Source organism: Oncorhynchus tshawytscha, linkage group LG10 (assembly GCF_018296145.1).
Source record: "Oncorhynchus tshawytscha isolate Ot180627B linkage group LG10, Otsh_v2.0, whole genome shotgun sequence".
NCBI classification, from domain to species: domain Eukaryota; kingdom Metazoa; phylum Chordata; class Actinopteri; order Salmoniformes; family Salmonidae; genus Oncorhynchus; species Oncorhynchus tshawytscha.
This window is the reverse complement of record NC_056438.1, coordinates 78206690-78220587: the sequence shown is the minus strand read 5'-3', so window position 1 is coordinate 78220587 and position 13898 is coordinate 78206690. Positions and strand designations below refer to the sequence as shown.

Below are 13898 nucleotides of genomic sequence, written 5' to 3'. Positions count from 1 at the left end.
TGTGGAGCAGACAGCTATCCTTTATTAGCCTTCTGCATGTATGACAGAACTAGAAACACCAACAGTGTGGAACAGACAGCTATCCTTTATTAGGCTACTGCATATATGACAGAACTAGAAACACCAACAGTGTGGAACAGACAGCTATCCTTTATTAGCCTTCTGCATGTATGACAGAACTAGAAACACCAACAGTGTGGAACAGACAGCTATCCTTTATTAGCCTTCTGCATGTATGACAGAACAAAAAACACCAACAATGTGACCAACCAAACAGTCTTCAAAAACATTATCATTGCAGTTAAAATAATAAGGTAGTTAGTGAGACAAAAATGACTTCTTAAATTCACTTTGTTAATTTACTGTACTCCACAGAGATTCACTAAAGGGTTCTGACTAATGGGTGTCACGTGACTGATGAGATGGAAAGCGCCGCGGTAGCTATTGTTAGAGAAGAAACATCAAGACGAAGCAGCTGCTTTACAAGTGGGACACATTGTTGACACTAACATCCCGAGGGGTTCGTGCTGATTGTACGGAGATCGTGACAGCCGGGTTAAAATGGCGTCCCTTGACAGGGCAAGAACTAGATGTATGTCAGGAGAAGTGCAATATTATCATCAGGAGATTTATACTTGGAGTACAGAGGAGGGAATAAGAGAGGCAGAAGAGGTCTAGGAAAGAGAGAGAGGAAGAGGGTGAGCGTGAGTTGATTCAAAATGTCAGAAGAAAGGGAGATGATTTGTTGGAACAGAACGGTAGAAAGTATAAACAGAGTGAGTTGAAGACAGGAAGAGAAATGGAAATGAATGAGGGCAAAGTATCGGCAGTGGTAGGTGTGCTGAAGTTCTCGGGGGCCGAGGCTTGCACTGAGGGTCAGGATAAAGATGAGTCTGTGACAGTAGGAGTGAAGTTTTGGGGGGGAAAAAGTGGACCATTTGTGGTTTCAGGGTGGGTGAAAACAGAGTTAGGTGCTGTGGTATTGGTGAGGGTAACCAGAAGTGGTCTTGTGATAATTGTTTGTGTTTCTGCTGGTCAGAGGGAGAATGCGCTCCGTGTTAAACGAGTGGGGACAAGATATGTGAATTGTTTTGCTCTCAAGAAAAGGGTGCCATTGAAAGGAGTAATTACTGGGGTAGCAGTAAATGTTAAAGTTGACCAACTGAAGGGCCCAGTGTTTGTGATGCCCGTTGTTTGGTGCGACGCAGACAGGGTGCGAAACAGAAGAGTCATTGTCTGTTCTTTGAGTTTTGATGTTGAGTCTTTGCCCGACAAAGTGATGTTAGGATATATAGGTTTTCCTATAAGAGCTTTTGTGCCAAACACATTACATTATTAGAGGTGTCAAGCTGATGGGCATGTGGCAGCAGTGTGTAGGAGGGAGGTTCCTAGGTGTGAGAAGTGTGCAGAAAGGCATGAGACAAAGGACTGTGTAGCATTGGGGAAAGTAGCGGTATGTGTTAATTGTAGGGGTGCCCATGGAGCCTGGGAATCAGAAATGTCCCATGTGAGAGATGCAGGTTGAGGTTCCCAGGATCAGAGTAGTGCAGAAGTTGTCATATGTTGAGGCAGTGAAGAAAGTAGAGGAAGATGGATCAAGGGGCAGAGATCCTGAGAGGAGTGGTGTGAGTAGTAGTACTGTACCAGTACAGAGGGAGGGATCCTGAGAGGAGTGGTGTGAGTAGTAGATCTGTACCAGTACAGAGGGAGGGATCCTGAGAGGAGTGGTGTGAGTAGTAGATTTGTACCAGTACAGAGGGAGGGATCCTGAGAGGAGTGGTGTGAGTAGTAGTACTGTACCAGTACAGAGGGAGGGATCCTGAGAGGAGTGGTGTGAGTAGTAGTACTGTACCAGTACAGAGGGAGGGATCCTGAGAGGAGTGGTGTGAGTAGTAGATCTGTACCAGTACAGAGGGAGGGATCCTGAGAGGAGTGGTGTGAGTAGTAGTACTGTACCAGTACAGAGGGAGGGATCCTGAGAGGGGTGGTGTGAGTAGTAGTACTGTACCAGTACAGAGGGAGGGATCCTGAGAGGAGTGGTGTGAGTAGTAATACTGTACCAGTACAGAGGGAGGGATCCTGAGAGGGGTGGTGTGAGTAGTAGTACTGTACCAGTACAGAGGGAGGGATCCTGAGAGGAGTGGTGTGAGTAGTAGTATTGTACCAGTACAGAGGGAGGGATCCTGAGAGGAGTGGTGTGAGTAGTAGTACTGTACCAGTACAGAGGGAGGGATCCTGAGAGGAGTGGTGTGAGTAGTAGATCAGTACCAGTACAGAGGGAGGGATCCTGAGAGGAGTGGTGTGAGTAGTAGTACTGTACCAGTACAGAGGGAGGGATCCTGAGAGGAGTGGTGTGAGTAGTAGATCTGTACCAGTACAGAGGGAGGGATCCTGAGAGGAGTGGTGTGAGATTTGTACCAGTACAGAGGGAGGGATCCTGAGAGGAGTGGTGTGAGTAGTAGTACTGTACCAGTACAGAGGGAGGGATCCTGAGAGGAGTGGTGTGAGTAGTAGATCTGTACCAGTACAGAGGGAGGGATCCTGAGAGGAGTGGTGTGAGTAGTAGTACTGTACCAGTACAGAGGAGGGATCCTGAGAGGAGTGGTGTGAGTAGTAGTACTGTACCAGTACAGAGGGAGGGATCCTGAGAGGAGTGGTGTGAGTAGTAGTACTGTACCAGTACAGAGGAGGGATCCTGAGAGGGGTGGTGTGAGTAGTAGATCTGTACCAGTACAGAGGGAGGGATCCTGAGAGGAGTGGTGTGAGTAGTAGATCTGTACCAGTACAGAGGGAGGGATCCTGAGAGGAGTGGTGTGAGTAGTAGTACTGTACCAGTACAGAGGGAGGGATCCTGAGAGGAGTGGTGTGAGTAGTAGATTTGTACCAGTACAGAGGGAGGGATCCTGAGAGGAGTGGTGTGAGTAGTAGTACTGTACCAGTACAGAGGGAGGGATCCTGAGAGGAGTGGTGTGAGTAGTAGTACTGTACCAGTACAGAGGGAGGGATCCTGAGAGGAGTGGTGTGAGTAGTAGTACTGTACCAGTACAGAGGGAGGGATCCTGGGAGGAGTGGTGTGAGTAGTAGTACTGTACCAGTACAGAGGGAGGGATCCTGAGAGGAGTGGTGTGAGTAGTAGATCTGTACCAGTACAGAGGGAGGGATCCTGAGAGGAGTGGTGTGAGTAGTAGTACTGTACCAGTACAGAGGGAGGGATCCTGAGAGGAGTGGTGTGAGTAGTAGTACTGTACCAGTACAGAGGGAGGGATCCTGAGAGGAGTGGTGTGACTAGTAGATCTGTACCAGTACAGAGGGAGGGATCCTGAGAGGAGTGGTGTGAGTAGTAGATCTGTACCAGTACAGAGGGAGGGATCCTGAGAGGAGTGGTGTGACTAGTAGATCTGTACCAGTACAGAGGGAGGGATCCTGAGAGGAGTGGTGTGAGTAGTAGTACTGTACCAGTACAGAGGGATAGATCCTGAGAGGAGTGGTGTGAGTAGTAGATCTGTACCAGTACAGAGGCAGAGATCCTGAGAAGAGTGGTGTGAGTAGTAGATCTGTACCAGTACAGAGGCAGAGATCCTGAGAAGAGTGGTGTGAGTAGTAGTACTGTACCAGAACAGAGGCAGAGATCCTGAGAGGAGTGGTGTGAGTAGTAGATCTGTACCAGTACAGAGGCAGAGATCCTGAGAAGAGTGGTGTGAGTAGTAGTACTGTACCAGTACAGAGGGAGGGATCCTGAGAGGAGTGGTGTGACTAGTAGATCTGTACCAGTACAGAGGGAGGGATCCTGAGAGGAGTGGTGTGAGTAGTAGATCTGTACCAGTACAGAGGGAGGGATCCTGAGAGGAGTGGTGTGAGTAGTAGATCTGTACCAGTACAGAGGGATAAACCAACAAGTGATATATGTTTCAGAAAGATTGGATTTTTAGCATTTAGAGCAATGGTTATCAACTGTAGCTGCAGAGAGGTATTTGGGTGTGCGAGACTTGACGTCAGAAGAGTCACTGTTGCAGTGGTGAATATGTGTATGTGACTAATAAACATTTCATTTGAAGAGTTACAGGGTGTGTTATGTGGTGGTGTCCCATCCTTTCAGGCTGTTTGACCTGAAGTATTTTTATTATTTTTTTGTATTTATTTAACTTTTATTTAACTAGACAAGTCAGTTAAGAACATATTCTTATTTACAAAAGGCCTCCTGTGGGGACCGGGTCAGCGATTAAAAAAATTAACAAAAATAAAATAGGACAAAACACACATAACAACAACAGAGACTCTACATAAAGAGAGACCTAAGACAACAACACAACATGGCAGCAATACATGACAACACAATATGGTAGCAGCACAACATGGTATAAACATTATTGGTCACAGACAACAGCACAAAGGGCAAGAAGGTAGAGACAACAATACATCACACAAAGCAGCCACAACGATCAGTAAATGTCCTGTAGGACTAAATATATTTAAATAGTGGGGTATGATATATTGTTTATGATTATTATTATTTTTGTGCGTGTGGTGTTAGATGGTAGGGTATTTGTTTTATTTATTTATCATTTTGTTCCAGTAAAGTATAAGGGAGTTATACTCCGGTCTAGCAGGTGGCAGGATCGTTGCTCTACATACTGCGTGGTGCTCGGTGTCATCAGTGTGCGACTAGTCTGGTCTGATATAGGAGATCGCCAATGACAAGATGGCCACGGAGCATTAGAGGAATCTGTCAACTCTTTCAGCTACAGTGAAATAACATTTGGTGCTTTCTATAAGAATGGGTTTATCACAAAGCACCGGTGCTTCGGATGGAGGAACAGATGGATACCACGTCCACGGGGTAATAATGAGTCTTTATTTCATTGCACTTTTTTCTGACGCTGCGTGTAGTTCTTGACAAGGAGAATTGACGGTAATATACAGAAGGCATACAGTGGTGTAGGAACCGGATAAGGCCTACCGAAAGCTGATGAGGTGGCACTTAACTAGCTACCCTTTTTGGCGCACTGATAACACAACGACCTCACATTGATTTGCGAGCTGAAACAGTCGATCATAATAACTGTGTGTATAGTCTGTATACGATAAACGCTTTGTCTTCTGTGTGAATGAGCACCCAATGTAACAACTTAAACCAAGTCGATGTTGCTACTGTAGATATACTTAGGCCTAGCGGTGACCAAATGACAACAACAACATTTTAACGTTGACACCTTTTCATGCATGCATTTATATTATAAATGTATATATATATATATATATATATATATTGAGTTAACTATATAGTAACTTAGTAAAGTCAACTCCATATGAAGTTGACTTTACTCAACTAACGTTAACTAGATGGCTGTTTTTAGTTGTGCCATTGCATTCGCTTGAGAGGAACATTGTGATTAAACTGTCTAAATTATGTTCCATAAATAACACCAACAAATTGCCAACAAATAACGCATACAAAGTTGTATAGCGGTAGAATAAGATACCTGGTAGGGAGCGGGCAATTTAGTTACCACGTTTATTCCCCCAAAATGTCTATCCTCACTCTGGTAACCTATGGACAAATATTAAGAATAAGCTATTTGATACCTATTCGGCAGCTAATAAGCTAGGTGAATTAATCATTCTACTTTCTATTCGTTGTTTGTTGGCATCCTTTTACTTTACGAAATTTCTGGAACAGTATCCTGTTGGAAAGTTCCACCAATTACACCCACCCTTGCTGCTATCTGCAGAAGCCGCATGTTGCACAACAGCATAGCTGGAATGCATACAATACTGCACAACACAGCTTAATTAAACCACTATATGATCTACTATTTGTTGATCAACGGTACTTGTTGTGGAATTGTTAGATATTGCTGAACTGTCGGAACTAGAAGCATAAGCATTGGATAAATGGTTGTGTTTGTCTTCCCATGTCCACGTGGTGATCTGATAGGTGCAGGAGAATTCCCCTGCAGAGAAAGCTGGGCTGGAGCCGTTCTTTGACTTCATCCTCTCTCTGGGAGACCACAGACTGGTGAGTTAGTCAGATTCATCCTCTCTCTGGGAGAACACAGACTGGTGAGTTAGTCAGATTCATCCTCTCTCTCTCTCTGGGAGACCACAGACTGGTGAGTTAGTCAGATTCATCCTCTCTGGGAGACCACAGACTGGTGAGTTAGTCAGATTCATCCTCTCTCTCTATGGGAGACCACAGACTGGTGAGTTAGTCAGATTCATCCTCTCTCTCTCTCTGGGAGACCACAGACTGGTGAGTTAGTCAGATTCATCCTCTCTCTCTCTCTGGGAGACCACAGACTGGTGAGTTAGTCAGATTCATCCTCTCTGGGAGACCACAGACTGGTGAGTTAGTCAGATTCATTCTCTCTCTCTCTCTCTCTCTCTCTCTCTGGGAGACCACAGACTGGTGAGTTAGTCAGAGCATTGTGATACCATCTTATTTATTTCTACTATAGACCTTCGATTAATATAAAATACATCTTAGATACTCTGTTCAGTTCCTCTATCTAATCTATCACACACAACCCCCACCCATGTATTGCAAATTTCCAACTGACAAACTAACTTGTGTCCAGAACCAGGAGAATGACATGCTGAAGGACCTTCTGAAGGCTAACGTGGAGAAGGCAGTGATCATGGAGGTGTACAGCACTAAGACCATGAGGCTGAGGGAGGTGGAGGTGGTGCCCAGTAACATGTGGGGAGGACAGGGCCTGCTGGGGGCGTCTGTCAGGTTCTGTAGCTACCAAGGAGCCAACGAGAACGTCTGGCATGTACTGGTGAGGACTCACCTGGCTGTCGATGAGGCTATGATTAGGTAGTAGTAGATCAACGTACACACGGCTACAATTTCAAACAACTAGGTATTGTTTTATCTGTGGTGTGATCAGGTGTCTGTCTTGTCTGGGAGGAGGGGGGGGCCTACATGTTATTTCACATCATGCTAATCTGTGTGTTATTTTCTGTAGGATGTGGATGTGAACTCACCAGCTGCGTTAGCCGGCCTTCAGGCCCACAGTGACTTCATCGTTGGAGCAGACCAGGTGTTGCAGGATGTAAGCTTCATTATTGTCATTCACATTCTTAACGTTTTTCAAAGTTGTCTCCGTTGACTAGGTCGTTGCCTTTTTAATTTAGTGGGAAAATGACCCATTGCAATAAACAATTGGCACTGTGATCTCGGTGTCTGTCCTCAGTCGGAGGACTTCTTCTCGCTGATCGAGGCCCACGAGGGGAAACCTCTGAAACTGCTGATCTACAACACAGAGACAAACGCCTGCAGAGAGGTGGTGGTCACACCCAACGGGGCCTGGGGAGGAGAGGGGAGGTGAGTGGGCTGAGCCTTACCTGGGGTTTACCTTGACCTTACCTGGGGAGGTGAGTGAGCTGAGCCTTACCCGGGGTTTATCTTGACCTTACCCGGGGAGGTGAGTGAGCCACTAGGTCTTACCTGGGCTCTCTCTCTGAGGTTATTCTGTACTGCCTAAATGCCAAGACTCTGAAACATCAGCAGTCTAACTGATATCTGTTTGTTTTTTTAGTTTGGGTTGCGGTATCGGATACGGCTACTTGCACAGGATCCCATCCATGTTTCCCTCTCTCCCTGAAGATGACCCCACGCCAGAGATGCACGCCAATGGACACCAAGAGGTGTGAATGGGCTCCTTGTGTTTCACTACAACAACATGTATGGGAATAAGACCGAGGGAATGCCACTATGCCCGTCACTTGTACAGTAATGACACATGAATCTACAGACCTGCTAGTGACAAGGCTGACCGTTACCCCCCCATTACAAGGCTATCATACATGCTTATGACATCATAATGCAGTATTAAACTTGGAACTACAGATGACAACAGCAAACATGTTGTCCCTCCACCCCCCCCAGGCAAATTTCCAGAAATGTTCATTGATGTGCATTGTCCCTGTGAAATAAATGAATCAACGGTTGTGGGCTGTGTGATCCACAGGCGTCTCTGATGGTGGGTCAGTCCGGCCCACGCCTGGGACAGGGAACAGAGATGACAGACCAAGATAACAGACTGGAACAGATCACTCTGCAGAAAGAGGACAGTCCTCCACCTCTACCCATACAGGGAATCATGGATCCAGGTGGGTTGACTGATTGGTTGGTTACAGGGAATCATGGATCCAGGTGGGTTGACTGACTGGTCGGATCAACCCTCCTCCTCTGCCAGAGCATCCATTGTGTGCTCTGAAAGCTAAGAGGGCGAAACACTCTGAATTTACGAACAGACAATCTGACGAACGCCCAGGGCGCACTCTGGCACTCCAGAGTGAATATACAAACGCACCCTAGATCATTATAAAACACATTCAGCCAACACGCATAAAGCCATTAATGAAATAGGAGTTCATTAAAATGTTTCTTTTTTGGGGGGGGGGGCAATAGCTACTCGTCCTTTGGTCCACACAACGCAATTATACACAGAAACCAAGACTGATTACTATGTCTGTCTTTACTGTTCATCTTCCATGACCCTCTTGTGTTGTTTTTGTTTGGCCGTTCAGTTAACACATCTGTCTTTCTGTGTTCCTCTTGGGTGTCTGAGGTTAGGTTCTGACTCTGTGAAACTGTTATATTGATGCAGTCTCTTTGTCGTTGTCTGTTTTTATTTTATCTTGAACTACCTCTGTGCTTTGTCTTTTTGCCTGATAAGGAAGTTAACCTTTTTTTAGGTTCTGAATCTGTGACTCTGTGTTCCTCCAGGCTTCTCTGAGTCTGAGGTGGCTATGATGGCCCCTGACCCTTCAGAAGACATGGCTGATCGACTGGACCTGTCCGTCTCGTCCATCGACATGACCGGCACCTCTCTGGCCGTGCACGAGGAAAAGGACAGCAACAACCTCTCCGGCATCGGTAAGTTAACTATAACTTGGAGCTTATTGAAAGGGAAACGAGCTGTTGTTTTGGTAGTGTTTGTATTTTCAATTGGTTGCCGTGTCATAACAAGACAAGCAAACTGTTGTTATTTATTATCACAATGTGAAACAGTATACCCTTATCTGTCAAACACTATTTATTTTATACCGCTGCAACCAATTTGTCCAACAATGAATCTCCGTAGTCCCGACATCGACTGTGTCTCTCTTCTCTGTTTGTACAGAAGAGCTGGGTGACAGTGAGCTTCCTGAGACGCCACCAGAGAACTGGATGGAGACTGAACATCGGGAGTCCCTTATCATGCCCACCGAATCACAAGACCAAGCGTCCGAATACGCTGGATCCCCCGACACTGTTGTGGAGGCTCCATTCGCCCCTCCTCCTGTCGTTGAGTCCCTCGCCCCTCCTCCTGCCGTTGAGTCCCTCACCCCTCTTGTTGATGCTGAAGCTTCTCTCCCGGACCCAGACATCACCTCTTTCTCCCCCTCCCCTCCCCTGGACCTCCTGCCCAAGGACCAGCTCCTGCTTCAGCCCCAGGTAAGTGACATCTTGGTGGGGGACTCACTCACTCAGGACGACGTCACATTGGATGGAACACCACCAGAGCCAATGGTAGAGCCTGACGTCATCAGCTCACTGGAGCAACTCTCTGTGGAGCAGTCTGAAACCGCCGCGGCAGAACACCACCATGACGACCACGAGTGTTGCCATGACCACCACCACCACCACGAGGTCAGCAACCAGGAAGAGTAGGTTTGTGTGTTTTCTTTCCGGGTCTGGTCACTGCCTGAAGAAACACTAGCAGAGATACTGAGCAGTCAAACAACATGGGAAATGTTCAGGACACTGGTGAAAAGACCTGGGGTGATGTATTGAGATGCAACACTAATAGAACCAGATAGAAATGTAATGAATTTAACTGACACGCTTCCCCAATTTAATATGATGACAATGGATGCCTGTTTTTATCTGAACGTGCTGAACAGGCCTCTGGTATATGAGTGATGGCGAGCGTACAGTCTGTGGTCCAAGAGAACGTTGTACAGTTTTTTTTTTTACGACTGGTTGGATGGGTTACGAGAGAGATCATGGTAGAAATGCATAACAATAGCCCTCTTGTATTTTTGGGTGTAGGATCCTATGTTACAAGTTCAGCTTAATGTTCCGATTAGCTGTAAGGGTTGCAATGTTATGAACATTTTGTAGTTTTTGTGTAAAAAAAAAAAAAAAAAGAATATATTTTTATTATGGTTTTTGGATTTCTTAAAAAAAAAACAAATCCATTTAATGGAATGGCCGTGTGAAAGATCCAAAGATAATTACACACACACACAGATAAATACATTCATTATATATTGTTGAACTACTTTATAGAATTCACTACGACAAACCAGTGATGTATAAACTTAAAGCATAGTTGCACCTTTTTAATATTTGATTTGTGACGACAACTTTTTTTTTTTTGTCTTGTAATTTGACTATTCCTGTTGAAATGCACTACTTGACATACGAGTGGACCTCATAGGCCTGGGTCTAATACATTCAAATACTTGAGCCGCGCTTGATTTAGTTTGCCAGTAGGCTTGCATGGCCCTTCCAAATCCCGTCTGGTTGACTCGAACGTGAGAAGCCTGGGCTTCCGAGGTTAGTTTACCAGGTACCATGGAATAGTCTCAAAAGTGCAAACTTCAAGCTAAATTAAGCGCATCTCAAATGTTTTTTGGACATGCATACTTGACCCAGGTTCAGTACCTGAACCGTACCATTTATATAATCAATCGGGCACAGCTTTTTTTTTTGCTCTTATCACTTGGAAGGGTTCAAGGTGAACCTTGTAAAGGCCGTCATTGTAAATAAGAATTTGTTCTTAATTAACGGACTTGCCTAGTTAAATAAAGTTTTAATAAATAACCTTTGCACGTCAGCAAACAAAATGATTAGAAACCATGTGAAGGACTTACCAAGACAAACTAGGGAGAAAGAAGTTGGAGCACTCCACACAAAAGGCTGAATTTTTTAAAATTTTAATTTAGGTCACTTTTTTAATCCATTGTACAGGATGAGAACAGGTGACGTCTTCCTTGGTTACTGTTATAGGAATCCATGTTTTAAATTAAGTTTTCAAAATATTTGAAAAGGTTGTTGTTTTTAATGCATCAAATATAGCAATTGTTGTTCGTTCTGTGTTCACAAAAGAGAGACATTTTTAATGTGGGATCGGGTTGTAGTTTTAGTTCTTAAACTCAAGAAAGTTGAATCTGTACTTAAGAGGTAGACCTGTTTTCAATAAGTTACAGTGCATTTATTTGTTAGACAATAATATTTTCTGGATTTCTGTAGCGTAAGGGCCAGATTCAATCCGATGGCGTTTGGTCGGCTACGCACCTTGTTTATAAAGTCAATGTTCGCAGAGACCGCATTCACCAACGCTGCGAATGTTGGCTCAATAGTAAATTACCTTTGAATGTAAAGCGTGCTAAATCTCAAATCTACCAAATGATCGGATTGAATCACAGCCTTTGTTGCAGGGCACTTATTTTTAAAGTGTCATTTTATGGGTTTCTGTACACCCTAGGTGAAAGGTCATTCTTTTGTAAACATACAGTCGGGAAAGTCTCATTCCTCCCATGTTACCTCTTATCTGTGTCATTTTTGATCTATGCAATTGTCAGCCATGTTTGTAGTTTTTGACTTTTTTTTTTTCAAACCTGTAGGCAACATACTGTAGCCATCATGGAAGTCATCTGTAAGCTGGAACCACAAACAATACAGTATCAGGGTTGATCATTTTAAATTCCATTTAAATTAGTCAGTTCAGGAAGTACACTGAAATTTCCAATTATCTTAATTTCTTTCTGAATTGACCCCAACCCTGTGCAGTAGCTTCTGATTTAAATAGTGACACTACTGTTAGTTTAATATAAATGTTTTGAGCAAATGCTTTTCTGTAAAAGAAGGTTATTTTGGTCTTTTTTGATTTAGGCTAGGCACTTAGTTGTGAGAAATGAGGGGAGGGTAAATATGTTATCAATGGATGGAGAGTTTATTGTTAATGAGTGCAAATGAAATTCTGATTGTGAGAAATTGATTAATATTATCTGCAAAGCTTTTGATGCAAAAATGGAATCGCTTCTAGTCACTGGAACAAAAAAATAAAAATGGTCACAATTTTATTTTTGCCTTTTTTGTTTTTCTCAACTTTTAAGCATTGTGTCATGACGCTGGACGGGGGTAGGTTTATGACAGTCATAAATACTTCTTCCCCCTCCTTTTCCCTCTCTCTACCCTACTGATGTGACTATTGAACATCCCTTGGTTAACATAGAGATTCTGGGAACATCAGAAGGTGGGGGGGGAGATTAAACATTTTGTTAATCCAACCAGTTGAACATATGCGGTGGTACTTAATGAATACGATGTCAGTTCGGTTGTCATCTGAGACATTCTCAATGATAGGATGACAAACTGTACAGTGGAAAGTCTACACATTATAGTTGTGCAATTTAAATGTTTGAATATGAAATGTGATTTTAGCTCCTAAAATGTGAGAATTGGGCCTGACTCAGTGGCCTGCCCACGTGAAGAGACATTGGTTTTAACCTATGAAACATGCCCTCCTCTCCCTTCCTATAGAAAGCCTGACGACAATAGAACTTCCTGTTCCGGGGACATTAGGATGACAATCCGATATCAGATAACTACAGAATGAAACCAACCTCAGCGTGAGCTTTGGTTGCGATCGGTATGAACATTGAACTCTTATTCACTACAGAAGTGATACCTCCTAGCCGTTGAGTTAGCAGCGGCCGCTGTGAACGTGGGCTAGGAAAGGACTAACAGAGTATCCCGTCTACCACACAACGACGACACTACAACGTTTCCCGTTCACCACCAGAGACACTCTTTAAAAGACAACAGACTGTTGGGCAACACGGCCATCAATCTTCCACCAGCCTATTGAAGCGCAGCGCAGCTCAGTAAATATTTATTGCATTTTCCTTTTCCAAATGGGCGGCAAATTAGAATGCATAAGATTCTGTATTTACGATAGAGTAGCTGCCTACGGCCCGATAAGGACATCGCTTCTCCCTTTGTTCTTCAGTCTTCCTGCTCTTTCACTCAAACCCAACCCCCTTTTCTTTGTGTAACAAGCTGTCATATCTGTTCCCTCCGCAAGGGACATTTTCCTTTATTACATTTGTAATCAAGGTATGATTCATTCTGCGTATGTGTGATTAGTTAGGTATTTAGTAAATAAATAATGAACCCAATTTTGTATTGCCGATTCAACTTGTTAGCCAGGGTTCGTGAAGATTTTACAACTTTCAGATGAGACTGAATTAAGGTGACGATTTAATATTGACTGCTATTGATGTACAATATTACTAGGACTTTAAGAATTTATTCGGAAGATAACAGCTCTATAAACACTACTGTGGTGCCCCGACTTTCTAGTTAATAACATTTACATGATTAGCTCAATCAGGTAATATTAATTACAGAGAAAGGATTTTATAGCATAGCATGTCATATCATTTAATCCGGCATAGCCAAAGACACGACAATAGCATAACTACATTAAGCTGTTATTAATACGTTCTAAGATGATATAGCAGAAACAACTGGCAAGTGTCTTCACTGACATTTTCAACCTCTCCCTGACCCCGAGTCTGTAATACCTACATGTTCCAAACAGACCACCATAATCCATGTGCCCAAGACAGCAACCTGCCTAAATGAAAGGCTGGTCATGGCTCACAACACTAGACGTGGCTCACATAAACCCTAGATGCACTCCAATTCACATACCGCGCCAACAGATCCACAGATGACACAATCACACTCCACACTACCCTTTACCACCTGAACAAAAGGAACACCTACGTGAGAATGCTGTTCATTGACTACAGCTCAGCCCACAAAGCTCAGTACCCTGGGACTAACCTCCCTCTGCAAATGGATCCTGGACTTTCTGATGAGCCGCCCCTAG

At 44.0% G+C, this 13898-nt stretch overlaps 1 protein-coding gene across 2 annotated transcripts; it reads left to right on the top strand.

Annotated features, from left to right (window-relative positions):
• Positions 1 to 4656: 4656 nt before the first annotated feature.
• On the top strand, positions 4657 to 12081 carry LOC112259676 (Golgi reassembly-stacking protein 1). Of its 2 annotated transcripts, XM_024434290.2 has the most exons (9): positions 4657 to 4837; positions 5936 to 6016; positions 6576 to 6779; positions 6969 to 7055; positions 7197 to 7327; positions 7542 to 7650; positions 7974 to 8115; positions 8735 to 8884; positions 9132 to 12081. In XM_024434290.2, the coding sequence occupies exons 1-9, from the start codon at positions 4775 to 4777 to the stop codon at positions 9659 to 9661; spliced, it is 1497 nt and encodes a 498-aa protein (XP_024290058.2). In that variant the 5' UTR covers positions 4657 to 4774; the 3' UTR covers positions 9662 to 12081. The 2 variants fall into 2 exon arrangements, with proteins under 2 accessions (XP_024290058.2, XP_042185065.1); XM_042329131.1 differs by lacking the exons at positions 4657 to 4837; positions 5936 to 6016 and adding an exon at positions 6306 to 6342.
• The last annotated feature ends 1817 nt before the right edge of the window (positions 12082 to 13898 follow it).

What these genes read in the sequence shown, in the direction of transcription:
- LOC112259676 (XM_024434290.2), top strand. Translation starts at nt 4,775, where the DNA reads ATGGGTTTATCACAAAGCACCGGTGCTTCGGATGGAGGAACAGATGGA. An exon ending in CAGACCAGGTGTTGCAGGAT is followed by an intron (nt 7,056 to 7,196) that starts GTAAGCTTCATT and finishes GTCTGTCCTCAG; the next exon opens with TCGGAGGACTTCTTCTCGCT. An exon ending in GCCTGGGGAGGAGAGGGGAG is followed by an intron (nt 7,328 to 7,541) that starts GTGAGTGGGCTG and finishes TTGTTTTTTTAG; the next exon opens with TTTGGGTTGCGGTATCGGAT.